Here is a 23,745-nt window from a genome sequence, read left to right as displayed (position 1 = left end):
AAGTTTCGTCTTGTCTCAACATGCAAGTGCGACAAGTTATCTCCCTTTGAACAATATGCCGTGTCGCTGCTTGAGTTTCTAGGGAATCGACCAATGAAATTGCAGGACATGAAATAAGAGAGGGAATGGAAAAAAGGAAAGTTCTTGTGACTGCTGAATTTATGACAATGCTAGCGAAATTAAAATGACTGTAACAGCTTTAGAAAGAAAGACTGAAATGGAATTAAAGAAAGCACTGAGAAAGTTTGTAGAGAATCAGAAAAGTGAGTGTAAACTTGATTGTTAGTACAACATGTAAAATGTAAACAAAAACATTAGGTACTGAGTCAGAATGTTACACTCAGCTTCCCTAGATATAAATCATATACACTTCAGTCACAGAGACAGGAACAAAAGTTGATGATCATCTTACATTAATTTGCTTATAAAACAGCATGCAGTTACTCCCCATGGACAATTAATCTCCACAAGTGCAATCTTGTGTCTTAGATTCTGCATACCTTTGTCAAATACATTCAATAATTAAATTATATTATAGGGTTATTAAACTTATATAATTGAATATTGACACAAGATGGCAGTACAAATGCACTAGCTAGCTCTTGTATTTTTACAGTCAATTTGTTCCTGAATTCATGTACCAATTAATATAATATACATGATTTTTTTTCATAATTCTAATTCGCTGAGAATGTCACATTTTTCCTCCTTTTGTGATACTGATGCAATTGTAACAGGAAGGGAGAAAATGTATGACTGGATAGGGTATCAAACCGGGGACCCCTTCATCTCCAGGCAGGTGCTCATACATGTTAACCTATTGTGGTGAAAAAGAGGGAGATTCAGACCTCAAAAGCGGTAGCATTGCGCGCGTGTTGTTTAACGCGCTTGGATTATCGATATCTTTCATGTAATATACATGTATATTATAAGCCTTAAATAAAATCAGGTACCTGCACTAATTAATCTTAAATATCAACAGCAAAGAAGACAAAAACACCTTAAGTTTGACATAAATTGTACAAATTCAAATATTTTTCATGCTCATCATTTTGCTTGGATTGGCTGCTTTACTTAGCCTTTTGAAGGGTGATCTTTGCTGAAATAGCCTAGAAGCAATAATTCTGAATGTTCATTCAGTTTTTAAACAAAACAAATGATGGCATGGTTTAATCTAGATCTAAAACAAGTTCGTATCTTTCGTTATATAAATCAGACTTCCCGCGATGATCGAAAACGAAAGTAGAGATGTGCCACATGGCTTGGTCAATTGAGTAATTTCTATTGACTTTATTGATAAAGTTGTGAGCTTCTGTGCTTTTAAAGACGATGTCAAATGTTTTCATCTAATTCTTAAAAGCTGTATCTCCTTTTTCATGGCAGGGATGTTGATTATAATTTATCGTAACCAATGTAATCACTGGTAGTCTTATGTTGTTGTCGTTGTCAAATTCGTGCTTGAAATCTATGTACAAAAAAGCGTTTGTATGATTCCGAGTCAAATCATGCGATACCAAGCGAGATTTAATGAGAGTGGCTTCAAAAATGGATACCCAAGCGAACCAAAAATACTTTAGACGCAGCTTCTGTAGAAAAGCGGTAGATTTCTGAATTAAATCGGTAGGCGGGAGATGGAGTGAAAAAGCGGTAGACTCCCGCCTAAATCGGGAGAGTTAACATGTATGGGTGCTGTACCAACTGAGCTATTCAGGCCAATATCCACGGCCCGTGCCATTACATTCCTCCCACCTTAAATGGTCTTTGTCCCCGAAGACACAACCCAATTTCTTATTATTCCCAGGCAGGACTTGCACCTGCAATTCCAGGGGTGGTCAACGGCACCAAATCTGTAACAGGAAGGGAGAAAATGTATGGCTGGACTGGGAATCAAACCCAGGACCCCTGCATCTCCAGTCAGATGCTCTACCAACTGAGCTATACAGGCTGATATCCATGTCCCAAACCATTACACAATAAAGCACATCCACAGAAAATGATATTGCAGGACACACCTTATATAAGAAGCATGCTTGTACCATTGTGACGAAATGAAAGCCAAGTCAGTTTAGTTATGACTGTATGAGATTGTTTACTTTTAGTGATTATATAATATAACTATTATGGACTTCAGTGTAGTTCAATATGTGGTTATTAGGAGGCAAGTGATATTGACCTCTGACACAAAAAATGACAGCAACTTTGCAAGATTGGTCTTTATCACATTTTGTGTCTTTGGTCACTTGCCTTGAGTCCTTACACCCACATGTAGACCTAAACTCATGTCCATAATTGTATATTGTATAGACCAGTGTCATGTGTCCTGAATCTGGTGATGCATGCTGTTAGACATTTTTGAGCCACAGCATAAATTTGACATATATATTTATCATACAAGTATCTATTTTGAAATTTGGTAGCAGTACCAGGCCTAAATAACTACAAACCATACCAAGACAATACTTACACAGAAGTACTAAGATAAGAAATTAAACCATAAACAATATTGCTCTTACTTGCAGGCTTTGTTTGAAATATGTGACCTTTTTTCAGAAAAGAAAACATCTGATCCTGGCAAAGCTAAAGCAGAGGAAACTGCTCTGTTTACAAAGTACTACTCAGAATGTAAGGGGATTGATAAGGGCTACAAAAACGAGCCAGTCCTGTATGTAAAAGTAAGTATGGTACATGTTTATCTGGTGACATTATAATACTAGTATTATATTAATTCTGTATATTTAAGATTTACCTTGTTTAAGGAAGATGCCTTATTGCATTGTAGATTTACAATACGAACAAATTTATTTATAAGAGTATGTAACTTTAATCTGTGCATTTATATATCCATCTCATTTTTAGCTTCCATCAGAAGATGAACCACTAATGCTGAAACTGAGAGAGGAGTCCAGGTTCTTCATTTATTTAATTTAACCAATACATATTCTGAAAATTAATGAAGTATTTCAGAAGTCAACATACATATAAAGCATTCCATTGAAATCAGGATTTTGAGAAAGATTCTAGAGTTTCCTTTACAAATTAAAATTTTGATAATCTACAGATTTAAAAGGAATATAGTTTCATCCTTCATTTATCATTATATTTACTCATGACAATCTATGATAAATTGACACTTTGTATTACATTGATATTTCAGGGCTGTATTTTTACAAAGAAGGAGCAGAGAGCTGCTGGACAATGATGAATTACAGGTATTTATAGTCACTGGAGAGAGAACTGATCACAAATTTGGCTAAAGCCACAGTATCTCTCATTGAAACTTGTTAAATATAAAATGCACATCCAACATCAATGTAATGATTGAATATGAGTCAAGTAACTGAAGTAATTTTGCTTTTATAAATAACAGCCAATTTAACAATAGTTCCCTAGGCCTTCCAAAATATTGGATCCATTTAACCCCAACAGAAGTTGGGGAGTACAAAATCTTTATGCAAAAAGCAACTTCAGATGATTTATAATTGTAAATTCACATGTTATGCCTTTAATAAGAGGATGTCATTTTCTCCAGTATTCTTTTTCTTAGGTTGAAGTAAATTTGAAGAGATCTTTTTTTTTTTTTTTTTTTTTTTGCAGAATTTTATCATTTGCTTTGAAAATCTAAAATTTTTTGTGTATTCACCTAAATTATACTCATTTGAATTTTGTGAACAGAGACTGTGGTTTCTACTAGATCAGCACCACACCCCTCCCATTGTGGGGGAGGACCAGATGATTAATTATGAGGACTTTCTGAAAGTCGGGGAGGAAGCTGGTCCAAAGTGCAAGTAAGTGACTAATGTCAGAGTACAGGGCTACACACACAGTGAGAGCAACATCAGCTTAGCGAGCGAAAGAAAGTTTTCATCTAGATCAAATTTGTTGATCTACATGTACATACATTTTATATATGAAACAACTCTAAGGAATGCTGATCCATAAATCAAACCCTTCATATAGAAACTATTGAATTCTCATTATTCTATCTTAGAAAACAGTTTTAGGTGAATGTTTCAGATATTTTATTTGTCAATGAATGCAGAAATTGAGATTTGCACCTGCAGTGATTTATTGTTACACACAGGAGCCATTAAGTAGAAAATGTGTCATATCTGAATCAAGAATAGCTTGGTCTTAGGCCTGGAATTTTGAAGCCCAGAAACATTCACACCAAGATCCCATATTTTAAGAAAATTAAGATAATGGTTTATAAAGTATTTGTTACATTAATCCATCAAGTTAGTTGCAAAAACATGGATTTTACATTTTTTTTTTACCTTTAATACAATTATTATGCACCAGAAAATTAGCAGAGGTAATTTTTTTGATAAGAATTACAGTATAAAAGCATGACATTTTAAATGTCTTTTTATATTTCTTACAGACAGTTTTTCACTGCCTCTGTGTTCACCAAACTGCTACAGATGGATCCGTATGGTAGGATCTCCATTATGCAGTTCTTTAATTATGTGATGAGAAAAGTTTGGCTTCACCAGACAAGGATTGGTCTCTCTCTGTATGATGTGGCTGGGCAGGGCTACCTTAAGGAATCTGTAAGTCCTATACTACCTTAATATTAGATTATATTGTTCAGCCCCAACTTTAACATGATTTTTTCCATCCAAGTTATATATTTTATATTGTGCACATGTTAAAAAAATGAAAAAAAAAACTTTGTGGTTAGGAAAACAGAAAAATTTTTCATAGATAAGTCTTTGATAGGTTATGATAAAAAAATAAAAATGTTTAAGAGGTAAAATTTTAATATTGAAATCTTGAAAAGAGAAGTCCATTAATTTATATACTTTCGTAAAGTATACATGTATATTTATGTCTCTTTTACTTTCCAGGATCTAGAAAATTACATTTTAGAATTGATTCCAACACTTCCACAGGTATGGAGTTACTTTTATTTCAGCAGTGGGAGCTTGGGGATTATTATTAAAGTACAATAATTAGAGTGTTTAAACATTCTGTATTACACACATACTTTGAATGGTCAGGGTTATGCTTTGAGATTCATTATGTTCTTAACTCAAGACATCTTTCTATTTTATAACAACTTAAATAGCAGACAAATCTGGATCATGGCATCTGTATGGGAAAAGCAGGTGGTTACATGTAGTAATAATTTGTTTGAATTTTACAGTTGAATGGACTGGAGAAATCTTTCTACTCTTTCTATGTGTGTACTGCTGTAAGAAAGTTTTTCTTTTTCCTGGACCCTATGAGGACTGGTCGGATCAAAATCCAGGATATTCTGGCCTGCAGCTTTCTGGATGATTTATTAGAGGTTTGTATATTTGCCTCCTACTACTTGCTTCTCAAATGAAAGAAGCTTATTTTTGGCATGAAAAAAAATCTGAAACAGAAAACTTAGTTGCTTTGAATTAAATGTAGATGGAGTTCAATTTTGAATATCTTCATGACAACTGATGTTACAGTCAATATAAGAATTCACTTTATTTTAAAGATATTAACTTTTATTTTACAAAAATAACGCTGTCATGCATGACTTCCCTTTCAGCTTAGAGATGAAGACTTGTCTACAGAGATGCAGCAGTCAAATTGGTTCTCTGCCCCTTCTGCTCTAAGGGTGTATGGCCAGTATCTAAATCTGGACAAAGATCACAATGGCATGCTAAGCAAAGAAGAGTTGGCAAGGTTTGACATAGCCATTTTCCCTTTGGTTTTCTATGCTACAAATACACAATATTTTGATACTCTGTAAAGCATTGATTTTGCTTGTCAGTATTTCCTTACCTTTGATACGTTTTCTGTCCAAATAATCTCTCTTCATTGTTCCAGTCATATTTCAATGCAGAGTTGATTATAAGTTTTATCAAAATTCACATTTCTGTTAAATTCTATTCACATTTAACTTGTTTAAACATGAGGCACTGCATCATTGACAATTCTTTTAATTAGTGTTAATGTAAAGGAAAGCAGACAAGTATTAACATCGATTTGATAAAAATAACAATATCCTAGTTTGGAATTATTATTGAGCCTTTGCTAAGATGTAGTCTGTTTGTGTTTTAGATATGGCACAGGTACTCTGACTCAAGTGTTCCTAGATCGTGTGTTTCAAGAATGCCTGACGTATGAAGGAGAAATGGTACAGTTATTTGAAAATTAAACTTTTTTTGGCAATTTAGAGTACATTTCCCCTCTTTCTAATATCGAGAGGACCCTTGTATGTTTTCATCTTTTTAGTTCCATGTATGCTCCCCTTTAAGTCAGTTCTAGAGAGTAGAATTTTCTGTCTTGGTAACATTACAAACTTGTGAAATTCATAGCCACTGGGTCAGGGGTCTATTAATTTTATTACCAAAATACATTGTACATTATAAAACTTCATTCACTGCTCCAGAGCTTCTAAAAGGCAAACAGAGTTCAAAGTAGTAATAAGCAAGGGTGTTGGTGTTTTTATCAGATTTGTGAAATTTTGGATCACTTAGGTATTCTTGTGCTGAGCAAGGCTCATTTCATGTTATACAGAAAAATTATTCCCCCTTTGCTATCCACACCTGAAAATTTATGACTGTAATTTCTGTGAATTTGTAGGTGAAATAGAATTAAAGAATATGTTGATTGTATGTTTTACTTGGAGTCTGACATTCTATTTGTAGGATTATAAGACTTACCTTGATTTTGTCCTAGCCCTGGAGAATCGACGAGAACCCCAGTCCCTCAGATACTTGTTCAGAATTCTTGATGTCAAACATGTGGGATATCTGAATGTCTTTTCTTTAAACTATTTCTTCAGAGTAAGTATTCATTATGTATTTCAACATTATAATAAATCAGATTTGAAGGTTCCAATTTATTAAAAGCTCTGCATCTGCTGATAAAAGTACATGTACACATAATTAAATTTAATTAGAACCTTGAAACTGTTGACTTTTTATACGCCCGTCTTAAGACGGGACGTATTATGTTATAGGCTTCGTGTCCGTCTGATGAAAATCACCCGTCCGTCTGTTAGCTTTCCTCGTGTCCGGCTCATAACTTTAATACTATAAGGCCTAGAGTTATCAAACTTTGTCAGCTGATACATCTTGGGTAGAAGGTGTGTCGCGCACAAAAAGTAGGTCGCTCTGACCTATAATTAAAAAGTTATAGCCAAATATGGAAAAATCCTGTCCGGTTCATAACTAGAAAACTATAAGACTTAGAATCATCAAACTTGGCCAGTTTATGCATCTTAGGTAGAAGGTGTGTCGCGACCTATTTCAAGGTCACTATGACCTTTAATTTAAGTGGAATTTTTAAAAAAAATTTAATTTTTTTCTATTCATTTACACATTCAAAATAATGTAAAATTATTGCACTAACCTTATTAGAAAAATGTTAAATCAAGAAAATACTTATTTTTTTAGCATATACTTGACAGCAATCTATAACAAATATAATGTATGTTAGAGAAATTCCACCACTCCCATGAGTCTAATTATCAAGCACTGGTCAAGAAGAATTTCGATAACAGAAAATTGCATGTCAAATTAGAGAGAGAAATTAATGAGTTTAGTGTGAGGAGTAGCTGTAAGAGCATCGATGCTATCTATATCCCTTGAGTATTGGGCCAAATGGGTAAGCCTGTTGGATTAAAAATAGCTCTTGTTGGCTAGCCAAAGTTTTAAAATGAATTTGATGAGAAGTAATTAAAACAAATTTGATATTGCATATTAACTATTTTGATATTACATAATATTATGAACTTAAAAATTAATTTTATGGTGGTAGGGGTGGAATCTGCATGTCCATATGAATTGCATATTAACAATTAACTGTCTGACATTAAATCTAAAAAAAAATCATTGATGTTTTATATCTTTTAAAAATGTTTTATGGTAGATAGTGCAGATCCAATAATCTTTTGGGAGTACATTGTAATGAGTAGACAAGCATCCAGTTAAAGATTAATTAATGTGTTCAATGTAGGAAGGGAAGCTGCATGTCTCTTTCATTTCTTCAGAGCATGGTCTAATCTGTATCCTTCGGGAATTAGACAGAAGAACTGTTGGTCAGTTTATATTTGATGGCCAGTCTTTTATTTCCAAAATTAATTAGGTGTAGATTAAGTTGTGAAGACTAATTTGATATTTTTTAATATGATAGGCATTTGGCAAGGTATAGAAATCTATGATCGGAGATTTAATCATGATGCAATATTTGTTATAATTAATGCCTACACCACAGGAGATAGATAAACAAATTTTTTAAGGTGTGTAAAAATCATTGAAATCTAAAAATCAAGGTTGACATGATTTTCCTGCACTTTTAGCTGTTTAAGATACATTGTAATTGTAATTTTTTGACGGGCGTATCATGCTGTGGCGTGGCACTTTATTTTGGTAAATCTTGTCTGGCATCTGTATTTCTGATGAAGGTCTCCCCATTTTGTCTGTTAAATTTTTGGCAGTTTTCAAACAAACTTGTCATCAAGTGAGGGGTTTGTTTATGAAAAGATGGTAATTAAACATATTTAAAAGCCATTACATATAGTCATATTGATGTGGAAGTATTTTGAGATAGAATACACATGTATTCAAGTTCGTTTAAATCATGACACCAAGGGGTAGGGTGTTATTACACCTATATAAAATCATGATACCTGGACGTACAATGGGGTCACAAGTAGGGATCAAAGTTAACAAACTATAGGAACATTTTATGGAAAAATCTGATGATGAAGAACAGTGTTGTAACAGACCATTATCCTTTTTTCTAGGCTATACAAGAACAGATGAAGATCCATGGCCAGGAACCAGTTTCTTTTCATGATGTAAAAGATGAAATATTTGATATGGTGAAACCAAGGGATCCTCTACATATTACTCTTCAAGATCTCATCAATTGGTAATTTACCACTCTTCTTACAATAACTGAGGGATTTTTAAGAATCGATAAGTCATCCTGTCTTTTTAGGCCACCGAGTCTTTTAGCCATGTACACACTTGTTAAAAATTTGTTGTGATTTAGACCAAACTACCACAAAGCACTATTTAATATAACATGGCTCATGAAAACTTGCAACATGGCATTCAAATAACTACAGGCCACTTGTTGTGTTTTGTGTGTTTCTTGACAGGAATATTAATCCAGTACTGTATTAGGGAAGCTAGATAAGATTTTCTTACAGTTCATTATAACTCTACCACATGGAAAATTAAAGACAATACTTGTAATATTTTATAATACATTTCAGAATTGAATTTTATACAGTATATGAATTTGGTGTCTCTTGTTTCAGTGGTAAAGGTGACACAGTTGTGAGTATACTTATAGACTTGAATGACTTCTGGACTTATGAAAACAGAGAATACCTAGTGCCGGAATCTAGTGAGGAATCAGAGATTTAATCAGTGTATGAGGACTTACAGAGAGTCTGGAAATAATGTCCAGGTAGTGTACCCTGCCATTGTGTCTACAGTCCCCCCAAGGAACCGTTTGACTTCTGCCAAGATACTGAGACTGAAATCCATAATTTGTTGTTTTTTTTTTATGTTTTTACACAACATTTTGCTGTCTCATATCTTTCAGTCATTGATGCCATGTCTGAAAAATGTTTTGAAAACTTTTGTTGTAAATTTTTTTTACCCAAAATGTTTCATTCTGTGATTAGATAATATACATGGATGTAGTCAAGATCACATATTTTTATCTATTTCATCATTCTCAGAGACATTCCGTCCAAATGCATTATCTGATTTTATGCTTTTTGATGCACCATCACAGTCATTAGTACTATATTACATTATGGAAGTTACATTCTTGTCCCATTGAGGGCATGTAGAATATCTTTCTATGAAGTCTGTAACAGATCATAAACAAAATGTTGATGATTAAATATTCTTGCAGTTTGAATTCTTTGACATCTAGGTATTTTTTCGATACATGTATTTCAAACATGTAAAGAGTTGTAGTAATTGGAAATATCCAGATAGCAGTATTATCTCATTCCATTCCATATAAAATCATATTCATACTCTTTATATAAATGCATGTATGCCAAATATATCATGCCAAGAAATCAAAAGCACTTATCATCATCTGGTAGTATTTTTTGATAGAAATAATTTTAGCACATCATATTAATGACTGTAATTGCATTATACATTAATAGATAAAATAAGAATTCTAGAGTGACACAGAGCAGTGATAAGCTGAAAAATGAATGATAACTGTTACTTTTACTTTCTTATACTAAATTGACTCTGTAAATTCAGCATTTGATCACTATATGTATATTTTATCCAAGTTGGGAGAAATCTAAGCTGTAGTCTGTAAATTGAATCTGTTGTGATGTTTTGATGTGTTATAACTTTTAAACCAAATAACGCTGCTTAAATGTTACATTTCCATTTCCCTTTCCTCTCTCTTATATACTGGTACTTGTACTTGCCTTCGAGTCCGACTGCAGAGTAGCTTGAATTTTTAACTCACCTGAGCTGATGGAATCATTTATAGAAAAAGCTAGATGTTTACGGCTGTTTTGAAAATAATTCAAGTTTTTGGCAGGCTTTCATCCTTTGCATAATGATAAGCATTATTTCACCACATATTCTGATGTGCAATGGTGCCTGCATTTTTCACGATTTTTTGTTATACATGTGCAATTTTAAGAATATCTGGTATTGGTTCTAACACTGCCATATCATTAGAAATTACACTGTGTATGGTGTCTTGTTGATGTAGTCAATGTCTTAACAGATATACATTTAGAACATTGTCTTGTTAATGTGAATAAATTGCATGGTATAAGGATATTGGTTTATTTTGTTTTAATTAAATATGAAAAGAAAAACAGTGTGTTAGCACATTGTACATGTGATATTAATTATGGGCTTATTATTCTGCTCAGCAGGGTGAATTTTAATTAATTACCTGAATCACCATGGTGACTGGTATAGGTGTCATTCTTTAGTTAAATTTTGAAAATTTTAAGATTCTTTTCTTTAAGGGCATATACTAAAATTTGGTCCCATTTATGAAAACAAACTTTTCAGATAGTCTCCACTACTATTTGAATCTTGGAAATGAAATTGCTTTCTTCAAAATAAACTAAGCTCTCCAAATAAATTTAGGAAATCTATAGTCCTTGAGTTTTACAGCAGTATGGGGCTATTGAATCATTAATTGGAAATGTATTATTTAGATATTTGAAAATCTTCATTTTTGTATTTCTAGAAGGTGAGTTAGTATAGTGAATAGAATTGCAAGGTTCTCTACAGTATAAAGGGCAAAATTGAAATATGAAAGTGCAAATGGAAGAAAAAAAGCCCTATGGCCTCATTCAAATGTTGTTACCAATGTTGAAAGGTATGTTAATCTCCAAGGTCAAGGGTAAAAAAAGGATAATTCAAATATAAAATATGAAAGCCCCATTCATTGGAAAGCTATTTCTTTGAAAATTAAGTAAAACTTCGAGGTCACTCTCACAGATCAAGAAAACCCTATCTTCTTCAACCAAAACTTATGACCAAGGACAGGTTTAAGTTTTTTCATTGGAAGTCCCTTTTTTCACTTATCCCCCTCCCTTTCCAGAAGAAAGAAAATAAATCTTGCATCACAATTTGTAATCAATGCAAATCTTAGGATCTTAAAAGATTTAAGGACAATACAATAAACAGGAACTCATCAACTTATATAATTCAAAGGAGGATGCCCTCATCCAATACCATAACCAGGTGGGTTGGGGTGGGGGTGTTAAATTGGAAACAACTCTGCATGTCCAGGTTTTTCATGATGTAAAAACCACTACGATTTCAATACATCCGCATTTGAATAACAATATTTCGATTTTACTTTAAAAGCGTGCAGTTCGAATGCAAGTACTGTTAAATTAACATGTAGACAACCTGCTAAGAGTTCAATCCAGGATGCAATTAGAACACAGGATAACACTTAACTCAACGAAGAAAGGGTATTCTGGAGTGTTTTAATTGTGCCAGATGTTGCAACATTTTCCGAAGTGAGAATAAACAAATCTGTTTTAAGACTAACAAATCATCCCCCAGGATTCTTATTCGTTGTGTTGCAATGCTTGTAATTGCCTTGTCTGTCCTGACTTGCAAAAATGTTTTATATTATGCTCTACAGCAAATGTTTCGGCCAAGATTTGAGTTTTCCTAAGTCAAACTGGTCTAGGGCATGAGGCAAAACAAAACAAAAGTATATGTATATTGTGAAATGTCTTATGGGAAGGGGGTAGGGGATGGTGGTGGAGCGCTTCCCTTAACCCAGAAGTGAACTTGAGCTCTTCTCATTTCAGTTACAATGGGACCGAAGAGGCCTATGATACAACCAATAATCGTTTGGAAAAATATCGACCTTGACACGTAGAAAATCGACCTTGACACGTAGTAAAGAGGTTTAGAATTTCTATGAAGCCATCATAGTGTCGTTTTATTTAACTTAACTGTGATGTGGTGAATGTTGCCTTCCTTTAGTCAAATGTTCCTAATATAGGAGGGCCTATTAAAGCTAAGGTTGTGCCCGCGATTAAAATCACCTGTCCAGACTCTTTATTTAGCCACTCACACATTCATGTTTCATCGCCACAAGGCGTAGACATGTTTGTTCTCAACAAATGAATTATGCAGAACATATCTCTGATGCAAACAAGGATCCAAACTCTTCATCAAATAAATGACATAGCTTTGGGGAGTGTAGTAATTTTCATTAATGACGGAAAATAAGTGGTTTGCATAACTGAGTGAAATCAGATGGCAAACTGAGTAGTTTTCCGCGTTAAGGTGTTTTGTTGGACCACTACTATAGCATTTAAAATATACACTATTTGTCGCACAATATTTATTTCAAAATTGTACAAAACAAGATTTTATATATGGAGAAAGACAGATGTCAATAAATATCATGTTCTTCTATCTTCAAATAAACGAGTTTTATAGAAGAACAGTCATTAAACATCACCTTTACCCATGTAGAAAATGCTTGATGTACTTAAATAATTTAAATGACACACAGAAAATTGAACACTATTTTACGTTGTATTCGTCTATAAGTTTCTTAATATCGCTCTGAATGTTCGTCATTATATAGTATCTACTGTATCGTCGGTACGGCTTCCCGTCCGGGGTTATCAAGAATTTCTCGAAGTTCCACGCGATATCACTCCTTGTTACGGGAGCCCAGATAATCTTGCTGGCGTTAGACATAAACGATGTCGCCTCGTCACTAGGAATGGGAAGTCTGTCTCTCAGAAATTTAAAGATGGGATGAGCCTTTTCACCATTCACTTCTAGTTTTTCAAAGACAGGAAAGTTTGGTTCGAATCCATCACCTGGCCGAACGTATTTCAGAGTGTTCAAAATTTCTGCCCCATTCCCGTTTTCCTGTGAAAACAAAATACACTGTAAATAATTTTAAATAAACACAATCATACATGGGAATTACCATATTGATTTATAGTTGGAAGGGCTCAAAACAGAAGTTACTAGTACCCCGCTTTAAGTACTGATTAGCATTATATTAAGCATAACACGTCCACATTCAACCCCCCCCCCCCCCCCCCGAATGAGAGAGAGAGAGAGCAGATCGTGTTGCAGATTAAGGTTGGGGTTAAACTAACACCCTTAAACTTTTTTCTATTTGAAGTACTGTGCGCTCTATGTAATACAACTCTTTTTGAGATGAGACATCAAAAAACTTGTTACTGACGATAACTACATATATATTTAAAAAAAAAAACATACACTGTCCCAAAGATGTACAAAAACCTAGCTCTTATCAAATTTGGGTATAAATTAGCTGCAGATCTGTAGCGTTATGGTTTTATATACTTAAGTATTTGTATGGTCAAAGACAAATATATAAAACCATAACGTTACAGATCTGCAGCTAGGTATAAATCAACAACTGCTCTTTGATGTCGTTTCTTGTTTCCATAAGGGTTCAAATGATATCTGCATATTAGTCAAATATGGATTTCTACTTTTTTTTACTGTTTATATACATGTAAAGATTAAACGTACGGTACTAATGGGGATAGGGGTTACAGAAATGATCCCTGTTCAATCCAGTTTGAATTGACCGAGTAAAATACGTACATGCCTACTGAAAAGCAAGCATGTAGTAGTAGGGGGTATCGTAAGGTATCGTAAGGTATACCTTCTCCCACTTTTTCCCAAATATAATTTTTAAACATTTGAAATTTGTCTTTGAAAAACCATTTGACCCCTTTTTTGTTGTAACACAGTCAAAATCAGATTTATATTGCAACGTATGAAGAATATTCGGTTGTTAAATAATTTGGACCCCCCCCCCCCCCCCCCCCCCGAAATTGGATTTCTGAGACAATTTACTTTTTTCTCCAAGTTTTCAGGTGTCAGATCGGGATATTTTTTTACTGTCTGTCCTCTATCAAAAACGATAAAACGTGCCCGAATAAATCTCAGGACAGAAAATATTCTTTACACACCCATTACAGAACAATTTAAATACCAGAACCAGTCGATCAGTGCAGATAACTTCCAAACACTCTATGGTAATTCGTAAATGCACCCACACATGCAAATACAAATCAATTATAAATTTATCACAAGGAAATGTAGGAAATAAAGAAATTATTATACAACTCGATGATACAAATTGTACAAATTTATCAAACCCTCCCTCCCTCCTCTCTCTCTCTCTCTCTTGTTAGATGACAAAATTATTTGTGATGTATAAGAAATTTGATAAAAAAAATAATTTACCTGGTGTCCGAACTGGTTGGAGGGAAACCCGAGAACCACCAGCTTCCCCGCGAATTTTTCGACGAGCTGGTTCATCATCGGGTAGTCCCTCTTGGTGGTGTCTCAGAGGGAAGCCACATTCACCGCCAGGATCACCTTCCCCTCATACTGACTGAAATCTATCTTCTCACCTTGTAAGGTTCTCGCCGAAAACTGGAGAAAATTTTCAATTTTTACCGGGCTTTTGACGCTTGCCATGTTTAAACTAGTTTGTTTTTTTGTAAATCCCGGACGTTAAATATATATCTAGCAATAGATATCTTTTTGCTTGACTGTTTATATCTGCATACAACCTACGCTATGAATGGCATTAAAGTCGTACCGATCAATACTTGGTAATACGGAAACATAGGGCACATTTCAAGATAAAACTGATACAAATTCATCTTTTTATAATTTTTTAAAATTTTTATCTATATCTTATATTATTTCATTGTCTTTTGTTTGAGGTATTTAGGAGATTCCGGACATAAAGGATCATTTTTAAAACAGTGGCAGTCAGAAAATAATTGAAAATAAGAGAATCCCTTAAAAACCTTTTCACAAGAAGAAAGACCTTGCTCATAAACGAAAACTTATTTTCGCCTGATACAAATGTGTATTGGCATAGCTTATTTTGTGTGAGTCCATACACTAGTGGTTTGCTTTCTGTTAATCTTGGTTAAGGGGACATTTTTCTAGTTTAAAACAGAATTATAAACAATCAAATTCAAAGAAGTGTGTTACCCCGCTTTTGGTGTTTCTGTAGATGAGAAGTTTTAACGCCATATCATATGTCATTCAAAAGTTATTACCAAAGTTGTTTTTTTTTTTTATAATTAGGTCAAACATGAAGATTAGGGGGTCAGAAATCATAGCATGCATGCTCATAAATATCTTGTCACTGGTATTGCACATGTAAAATATGAAAGCACTATCTTTTCAAATCAAAAGTTGTAAGGAAAAAATAACATTTTTGAAAAGTAGTTCAAACGTCAGGGTTCAAGGTCATGTGGTCAAAAGTCATAGTGTAATTAGAAAGGTCTTGTGACAGGTAATGTAAGGTAAAGTACGAAAGCCCATTTCTTCTCATTCATAAGTTATGACCAAGATTAGAGTTTATGAAAAGTAGGTCAAACCTCAGGTGAATTATCAAAGTCACGGGGTCAAAAGTCATAGTGGTATTTAAAACACGTTTGTCAAGGAAGTTCTCTCTTCTCATTCAAAAGTTATGGCCAATTTAAAGTAATGATTAAATTTTTGAAAAGTAGGTGAAACATCAAGGTCACGGGGTCAAAAAGTCAAAGCGTATTTAGAAAAGTCTTGTCACAGACAATACACATCTTTAATATGAAAGTCCTATATTTCTCATTCAACAGATATGACCAATGTTAAAGTTTTTGTGACAAACTTTCAATGAATGTCCCCTGATTCAATGTCATCTCGCTTTCATGAAAGCGGGAAACAAAATTACTATTTGTCCACCTCATGATACGGTAGTTTATCAAGATCAAAAATTAAAAAAATATATGTTTTTGTTTGTTTGCCCCCCCCCCTTCTTCCCCCCTTTAGAACTATTGTGTTTTGGTGCTGCATTTGCTAAATGAACTGGAATTGGTTATTTTTATTTTTTTAACTTACTTGGTTTTTTTAAAGGAAGGGCTCCTTTCAAAATAAAACTAATATAATTTGTTTTTAAAAAAATTAGTATGAAGGAAAAACATTCTTCTTTTGGAAAGCTTACATTTTGTACGTACTGTGTATAATTTCCCTGTTCAACTCTTTCCAATAATACTTTATAATACTTATTACAATGTGTAAAAAAGCCCAATATAATCTGTTAACAGTTTATTAGACTTGACTGTTCCCAGTCCCTCTCCCGCTGACCGCTTTCCCGCGAACTGATCGTCCCAGCAGGTGCCTTCGCTCGCTACGGAAAAAGCCGAGGGTCTCCGATAGCGAAACCGCTTCCTTAGAGACAAACAAACAGCAATGGCGGGTTAAGCTCGTCAAAATGAATAAATAATGAAATAGAAGACATCAACACGCAATCCTTGATAACAAGATTTCCTGTCAGCCTCTCGTAAGACAACAGGTACATTACTTCATGTTTTATAGATGTCATGATTAAGGAGTCGGAAAATAATCATTTTATCGCCAGTTTACGTGTCGGATGGATGTTGACGTGATCTATATAAAAAAAGAATAATGAGCATTTTTTTAATGAGGAGGTCAAAGTTTGAATTTAATATTAATATTTTAATTTTGACTATTAAACATACACAGAAAAGTATATATAAGCTAAATAGTAAGTGTTACTGTATACAGATATGCATATGATAATGCAACATGCAATGTTCATGCCCCTGTAAGCCTATGTCACTTTTTCTTGTAGATTTAGCATTGGAAGCACTTTGGGATGAAATACATTAAATATTAACAATGGTATGATGAGAATGAACAATCATTAATCACTCTCATTATTGATAACCATAAAGAAGTTCTAGTCAATTTCCCTATTGGAGCGAGAAGAAAAAAATAAACCAAAATGCCTGTTGCTGAAACAAGACTAGAAACACTGCAAGTGTGCAAACTTTTACAATGTGTTCGTGAAAAGGACATGGGTCAAATAGAAAAACTCACAAACCATGGAGTCCCACATTTGATTAATTACAATGATGCCAATGAAGGATTCACGGCCCTTGGGGTGGCTGCAGCAGCCAATGACGATGAAATGATAAAGTTTCTAATTGGGCTCGGAGCCCACCCTGATGCTGTTGATTTGAAGGGCAGGTCCCCATCAATGAGAGCAGCAGAGTATGGCCATGTGCAGTGTCTAGAAAAATTGGTGGAGGCTGGGGCTAAAATGGATATAAAAGATTTGGAAGGCAAAGGTAATGTTAACAAAGTATAATAATTTAATTATATAAAAATACCATGGATTTTGAGACATTCCCCATGCTTGCTCATTAAAACAAATTATCACTTTTACCAGAAGAGAGCAAAAATCAATATTAAACCTTCATAACCATCTAATTTGGACAATGTCTTGTATCACACTTCATTATCACCAGGTATCCTATTTTACTGCATCTCTCCTACGGAACGACATGCCAAGTGTCTGGAAATAGCAGTAGAAAACGGAGCTGACCCCAATAACATATCAGCCGAGGGCATTCCCGTGCTTCTCTATGCATGTGAAACAGCCACGGACAATGAGGAAGCCTGCATTCAACTCTTAGAGAAAGGTGCCAACCCAAATGGAAAACAGGAGGTAAATTAATATAAAGTACTAAATAAAAATCAGATATGCAGGTTTATTGATTTAGAAGTTTGATTGTCCCTTTTGATTCTTATTGCCTGAAATTTTTAGTATCTTGATTGTTCCTCATCATTCAAATTGATTTTGGAGGAGAGCAAAACATTTACAAAGTTACTGAGGTTACTCAATATTTTTTTTCAGAAAACTGGGAAGACATGTCTAATGGCTGCTGCAGCTAGTGGGAGTGTCAAAGTTGTTCGTGCCATTCTGGAGCGTGGGGCAGATGTAAATGCTTTAGATATAAAGCATAACCATGCTGCACACTATGCTGCCATTGGAGGCAGTCTACCAGTATTGGCCTGTATGTCTGGACATGGTGCAATGTTTGATCAGACAAACTCAGAAGGAAATACTCCAATTCACAATGCTGCCATGAATGGCCATGGAATGTGCTGTAAATTCTTAGCACAAAGAGGTGAGGAAAAGTAAAAAAAAAATTAAATGTCTAAGACTGCAAAATTAACCTAGGGTGTGCTCTTCTAATTGGATATTTATTTACTAAAACAAAATCTGAGCTTAGATGTATAAAATATCTGAACTCACACAATATGCTATTTCTCTGTTAGGTTGCAATCCTAAGCCAAAAAACAATGAAGGAGAGACTGGTAGGACTTTGGCAAAAGATAGGGATCACAAAGAGGCTACAAAAGAATGTAGGAAAGCAGAGAAGGCATTCGGTAAAGTCGGCAAGAACAACGAGCCATGGGCCATAGCTCTGTATGACTGGGTGTTCGAGAGATCAGAAAAGATTATCAACATGATGATGAAATATGACCCTGATGAGAAGGGAACTGTGACAAAGGACAACTTTGCAGACAGCCTGACTGGAATGGGGGCACCTGTTGAGGAGGAAGACATGAAGAAAGTTCTGACAGCTCACGACAAAAATCACGATGGCAATATTGACTTTAATGATTTTGTGGGAGGCAAAAAATATGTGAATAAAAACTATTTAATGAGTGCCTTTGAGGGCAAAAAGAAAAAGAAAGGAAAGAAGGGCAAGGGAGGTAAAAAGAAGGGAAAGTTTAAGCTTGTTATGCCGATCTGTACTCAGGACGAGGGACCCAGAACTTACGGAGGCGCACCACCTGAGATGTTCATAGAGAGACACATTCACTTCACGGACACTAACCGCTTCGACCGAGACAGACCGCCGGCCCACCCTTTACAGGATGATTCTGCCTGGTACCTGAACCACCCAGACAGGATGTACATGAACATTGCTGATGCTGCTAAAAATGGGGACTTTGACTCATTAAAGAATGCCTTCCAGAGGGGTAGTACAGTAGACACAAGGGATAAGTACTACAAGACTCCACTGATGGTTGCTTGTGCCACTGGCAGGATAGATATGGTCAAATTCCTGGTAGAGAATGGGTAAGAACATCAACTAACACATGAAACAGTGCTAATTAACTACAGAAAGTACATTGATGCTGAATTATTGGTATAATCAATGAAGCTGTCAGTTTAGAAGTTTATCACTTCACAGTTGTCTTTTTAACATCAGTCTTATATTTCAACAGAGCAATGATCAATGCCAGGGACAACTTTAAATGGACACCGCTTCACCATGCCTGCCATGCTGGTATGCTGGATGTGGTGGAATACCTTATAGAGCATGGAGCTGAAATTGATGCCACTACGATGAATGGTGGTACGCCACTCACTAGAGCCATAGAGAGTTCTAGAGATAGTGTGGTGGAATATCTCATCAGCAGGGGATGTAAAGTGCAGACAGAAAATGCTAAGGGTAGGTTCTTTACTGTAAGCATACATGTACTTCACTGCTTGCTATACATTTAAAATATAGAGCAAATAAGTGTCATGAATTCTTTGAGCAATCAAGAATGGCATATTCATGGTCTATGCTTGATTTTAAAAATGAATTCATACTTTGGAAGGGCATTAAAGTATTTAAAGACATTTGCTTCATTCGTGAAAATCTGTCCACTCCAAAAGTTGAGGATTAAATTTCAAAGGACATTTTATATATCTAATTATGATTTACATTTCAGGTCACAACCCTATGGATGTTGCCATCTCCTGGGCTGACCCTAGGGTCATAGATATTGTACAGTTAAAATGGGAAAGTCTGCCAGCCATGGGGGATAAGAAGGGGGGTAAAGGAAAGAAAGGTGGCAAAGGAGGAGGGGGCAAGACCACCCGCCCCTCGTCAGGACCTGCCCCTGAAATGAAGGAAAATGTTGCTGTAAGTATTAGGAGTGTTTGATGCCATAGAAGTGTTTACTTTTTTTTTTTTATTATCACCAGAACATTGTAAAGTAAGGGGAGATAAATTGATTTGTAGAATTAAAAGTGGATAAATTCAGAGGTACTGGTAATTTGATATTTTGGCTGTGGATAAAAAGTTTATATAACACAAGTATTCTTACAAAATTGTAGAATTAATAGAATGATCAGTAACCTTGTTAAAATTCTATGTTTATAATGTTTGAGGAAAAGCAAACTTAATTTTGGATTTGCTTGTGACTGTGCTGTTTTGCTCTGTATAACACAGGTACCCTCAAGGCAGAGTTCTAATATGGTTTAGTGTTACTCACCATGTAAGCATTTCTTAACATTTTGGTTTGGGTGTGAAAAGAGATAAAACCTCAAATACATGTAACCTTCAAGTGTGGCAATTTTCTTAATGCAATTTAAATACAATGTGTTATGAAATAATAAGAAAATGCATCCTCAAACTTTAGAATAGTGAAGAGGGAATTAAACTATTTTTGTGGACCAAATATTCACAACGAAGGTGATAAATGCATTAAGAAAGTTATAATCATTATTCCTTTTACTAAGCTATCATTGTAGTACATGTACTTATGACATAGATATTAATTACCTGCCTTTTCCAGACAAACTGTTTGTTAGATTCATATGTTTCATTAATATAACAATTCAAAAGAATTTTAAATTTGCAATTTTATTTTGTTAAGAATATAAACCAGTAAAAATATTAGCATTTAATACAAACAGTTTGGCGTCAGCTCTTGTAACTGCCTAGCTGAACACTTTCGTGGGTACCTGTGGCATTTAGACACAATTTTGTTTTTCATAATTAGAGCCACTTTAATCAAGATTAGTTTTTCTTAACACTAGCTTTTGATACATGTATGTGTCTTTAACCTCTAAATCTTTCTTAATTAAATACCAGTAATTACCTCTGAATGTTTAATTTAAACTTGAATTAAGAGGAAATTTTTAGAAATCTAGTAAGACATTAAATAAAGATCCTCTTTGCTTTATTTTCTATTTAAGCTATATGTAACCCTGATTACGGATAGTCCACAGGATTACAATCCACATTTCTTTATATTTCAGCATCATTCACACTCTGGACCTCTTGGATTTGGGGAGTTTGACGATCAGCCCCCGAGGCAGAGGAAAGGCTCCATTCTGAGGGCTGCCTCGGCTTTAGCGGGGGGCATGGATGAGCAGGAGGACATTACATACACACCTCTTATTCCCTGGACCAAGCAGCCCAGCAGTGATGAACTCATTAAACAACGACAAATCAACAGGGAACGGTACGGCTGGGAGGTGGACTTCGAGGACTTTGAGATGCCTTTCAATAAAAATATAACTAAAAAGTGTGAAGAAATAGGGGATGATGATTAATGATGTTGATTTTGATAGAAGTTTTTGTAATTTTATTCACCAGGAGAAATGCATGATTTACTCAGTATACTGCTGATCTGATGATTATTTTTCATATTTGTGATTTTATCATTCTTTACAATGCTTAAATATATCTGCATTTTTACATGCAAAGAAATTTTTGTGATATTTCCATCTCTTATTTTAATTTTTCTATGATTTAGTGCCAATATTCTGTGATATATTATGCCACTTTGTTTCAGTGAGGTATCAGGTTAAAGTGCCTTTAATTTGAATATTTGAAATATTCATTATGACTTGGTTGACTTGTCCTGCTACGAAAATTTATCAAAATAATTTCTTTAAGCCTTGAAGTTATTTTTTTGTAATTTACTTAATCATGCATTTGATTTTTGAATTGTTCATTCTTTATATTGAGCATGCTTGTCTTCAATTTGTAAGTGTATTTTGTTAATTATATGCATGTGAGGGAATGCATTATTTAGTTGGATGTACTGAAGATGTTTGTGTATTTGTTAACACTTTTTAAAGTCGTTTTATCAAATAAATATTTTTGGTAATACTTTGGTGCTTTACATTTGATAAAATACTGTGGAATCAATATATTTCACAAGGCATCTGGATTAATAATTTACCTCTTTCATATTCAATTAAGACAATTGTCAAAATAATTCTCTCCCTCTCCCCCCATGATTCAATTTGGGAGGCCCATGCAAAATATAAATTTTCAACCAGCCAAAATTTTTTAATCCCATATTGTATTACAATGATTCAACAGAAATAGTATATTTTTCTTTAAGAGTAGTTCTAAAAGTAAGCTTTTGTGGTTCCACCCTATATCTGGAGGCCATGTTTTGTAGATATATGAATCTACAATACCAGAGGATGCTTCCAATTCAATATCATTATGAATATATTTTATACACTTTAATAACCCATAAGAAGAATCTAGAAGATTTTTCCCACATGTAATTTAATCAAGTAAAACTTTTGTGACCCCCTTAATTACTCTCATGATGTGCTTACATAATTAATATGGCCAGTCAGTATTATGCCATTCTGATGATAATTCTCTCTCCCTGAAAGAGGGCAAAGTTTTTCTTTTGAACAATATGATCCCTTTTTTTAAGGATTCATGGCAAGTCTGGTTGAAATTGTCCCAAAGGTTCTTGAGAAAAAGTCACATAAACATTTTAAAGATGGAATGGAATCTAGACAAAGGGGGAGTCTGAACTTTCAGCTCAGGTGAGCTAAACATTCTATACAAGATATGAGAGTACAACTTGTTTAGTACTAACATGGATAGTGCGAATTCACAGATATAGCAAAGTTATCTAGGATCCCCAACTAAAGCAAAGTAATTTCACAGGTCCCAGTGACTTCTTAATGACTGAGTTTTACTGTACATCCTAAAAGCAAAAAATTAGTCTTTCACATTTTTTGGTGGGATGACACCTGCACTATGACTTTTGCTGGTAGACACTGGAGAACCGGACCTTCATGCTCAGTCTGTTGCAGATAAACATTTTTTTCTTGACACAGAATAATTATTTAAACAGTGGTTTACATTGTGTAGAGATTTCCCCCATCTCATCCCCTTAAGATGAATTTTCTTCCAAATTTGGCTTAAAAACAAAACAAGAGGCCCATGGGCCACATCACTCACCTGAGAAGCTTTGACCATGGGATGCTGTTCTTCACCAGATTTCCCCCTTGTAATACATATTGTGACCCCACCCTACCCCACTAATCATAATTTGAACAATTTGAAATCTACACTATCTCAGTAATGTTCCATATAAGTTTCAGCTTTTCTGGCCCAGTGGTTCTTGAGAAGAAGATTTTTGAAGATTTTTCCTATATATTTCTATGTAAAAGTTTGATTCCCCATTGTGGCCCCGCCCAACCCCGGGGGTCATGATTTGAACAATTTAGAACCTAAACTACCCCAGGATGCTTCCACATAAGTTTCAGCTTTTCTGGCTCAGTGGTTCTTGAGAAGATTTTTCCTATATATTTCTATGTAAAAGTTTGATTCCCCATTGTGGCCCCGTC

General features: G+C 34.6%; 3 protein-coding genes across 6 annotated transcripts; 2 read left to right on the top strand and 1 right to left on the bottom strand.

The window, feature by feature from the left end:
* Positions 1-71: 71 nt before the first annotated feature.
* LOC134230588 (serine/threonine-protein phosphatase 2A regulatory subunit B'' subunit gamma-like) lies at positions 72-10,769 on the top strand. Of its 2 annotated transcripts, none has more exons than XM_062712426.1 (13): positions 72-263; positions 2,551-2,672; positions 2,857-2,906; positions 3,155-3,209; positions 3,673-3,785; positions 4,382-4,550; positions 4,848-4,892; positions 5,147-5,290; positions 5,525-5,661; positions 6,040-6,115; positions 6,630-6,767; positions 8,732-8,859; positions 9,254-10,769. In XM_062712426.1, exons 1-13 carry the CDS (start codon positions 185-187, stop codon positions 9,360-9,362), a joined length of 1,365 nt encoding a protein of 454 aa, XP_062568410.1. In that variant the 5' UTR covers positions 72-184; the 3' UTR covers positions 9,363-10,769. The 2 variants fall into 2 exon arrangements, with proteins under 2 accessions (XP_062568410.1, XP_062568411.1); XM_062712427.1 differs by having other exon boundaries at positions 130-269; positions 2,556-2,672.
* A 2,038-nt stretch (positions 10,770-12,807) lies between these two features.
* Positions 12,808-15,037, bottom strand: LOC134230577 (glutathione peroxidase 2-like). Its single transcript, XM_062712405.1, has 2 exons — positions 14,721-15,037; positions 12,808-13,358 (listed from the first exon to the last, which is right to left on the bottom strand). Exons 1-2 carry the CDS (start codon positions 14,955-14,957, stop codon positions 13,002-13,004), a joined length of 594 nt encoding a protein of 197 aa, XP_062568389.1. The 5' UTR covers positions 14,958-15,037; the 3' UTR covers positions 12,808-13,001.
* Positions 15,038-16,704: 1,667 nt separating this feature from the next.
* Positions 16,705-22,229, top strand: LOC134230591 (ankyrin repeat and EF-hand domain-containing protein 1-like). 3 transcript variants are annotated; one of them, XM_062712432.1, is made up of 9 exons: positions 16,705-16,833; positions 17,134-17,632; positions 17,813-18,012; positions 18,202-18,475; positions 18,627-19,437; positions 19,587-19,813; positions 20,079-20,272; positions 20,582-20,627; positions 21,394-21,524. In XM_062712432.1, the coding sequence occupies exons 2-8, from the start codon at positions 17,287-17,289 to the stop codon at positions 20,612-20,614; spliced, it is 2,085 nt and encodes a 694-aa protein (XP_062568416.1). In that variant the 5' UTR covers positions 16,705-16,833; positions 17,134-17,286; the 3' UTR covers positions 20,615-20,627; positions 21,394-21,524. The 3 variants fall into 3 exon arrangements, with proteins under 3 accessions (XP_062568416.1, XP_062568417.1, XP_062568414.1); XM_062712433.1 differs by lacking the exon at positions 20,582-20,627 and adding an exon at positions 20,372-20,395 and having other exon boundaries at positions 21,394-21,456; XM_062712430.1 differs by lacking the exon at positions 20,582-20,627 and having other exon boundaries at positions 21,394-22,229.
* The last annotated feature ends 1,516 nt before the right edge of the window (positions 22,230-23,745 follow it).

Source organism: Saccostrea cucullata, unplaced genomic scaffold (assembly GCF_032062105.1).
Source record: "Saccostrea cucullata isolate Sc308-1 unplaced genomic scaffold, CSIRO_AGI_Scuc_v1 ctg320, whole genome shotgun sequence".
Taxonomy (NCBI): Eukaryota; Metazoa; Mollusca; class Bivalvia; order Ostreida; family Ostreidae; genus Saccostrea; species Saccostrea cuccullata.
This window is presented reverse-complemented; position numbering and strand designations above follow the sequence as displayed.

Coding starts and splice junctions, on each gene's coding strand:
- LOC134230591 (XM_062712430.1), top strand. CDS start 17,287: ATGCCTGTTGCTGAAACAAGACTAGAAACACTGCAAGTGTGCAAACTT. Junction 19,814..20,078: donor GCAGACAGAAAATGCTAAGG/GTAGGTTCTTTA, acceptor TTTACATTTCAG/GTCACAACCCTATGGATGTT. Junction 20,273..21,393: donor AAATGAAGGAAAATGTTGCT/GTAAGTATTAGG, acceptor TTTATATTTCAG/CATCATTCACACTCTGGACC.
- LOC134230588 (XM_062712426.1), top strand. CDS start 185: ATGACTGTAACAGCTTTAGAAAGAAAGACTGAAATGGAATTAAAGAAA. Junction 3,210..3,672: donor TGGACAATGATGAATTACAG/GTATTTATAGTC, acceptor TTTTGTGAACAG/AGACTGTGGTTTCTACTAGA. Junction 5,662..6,039: donor AGCAAAGAAGAGTTGGCAAG/GTTTGACATAGC, acceptor TTTGTGTTTTAG/ATATGGCACAGGTACTCTGA.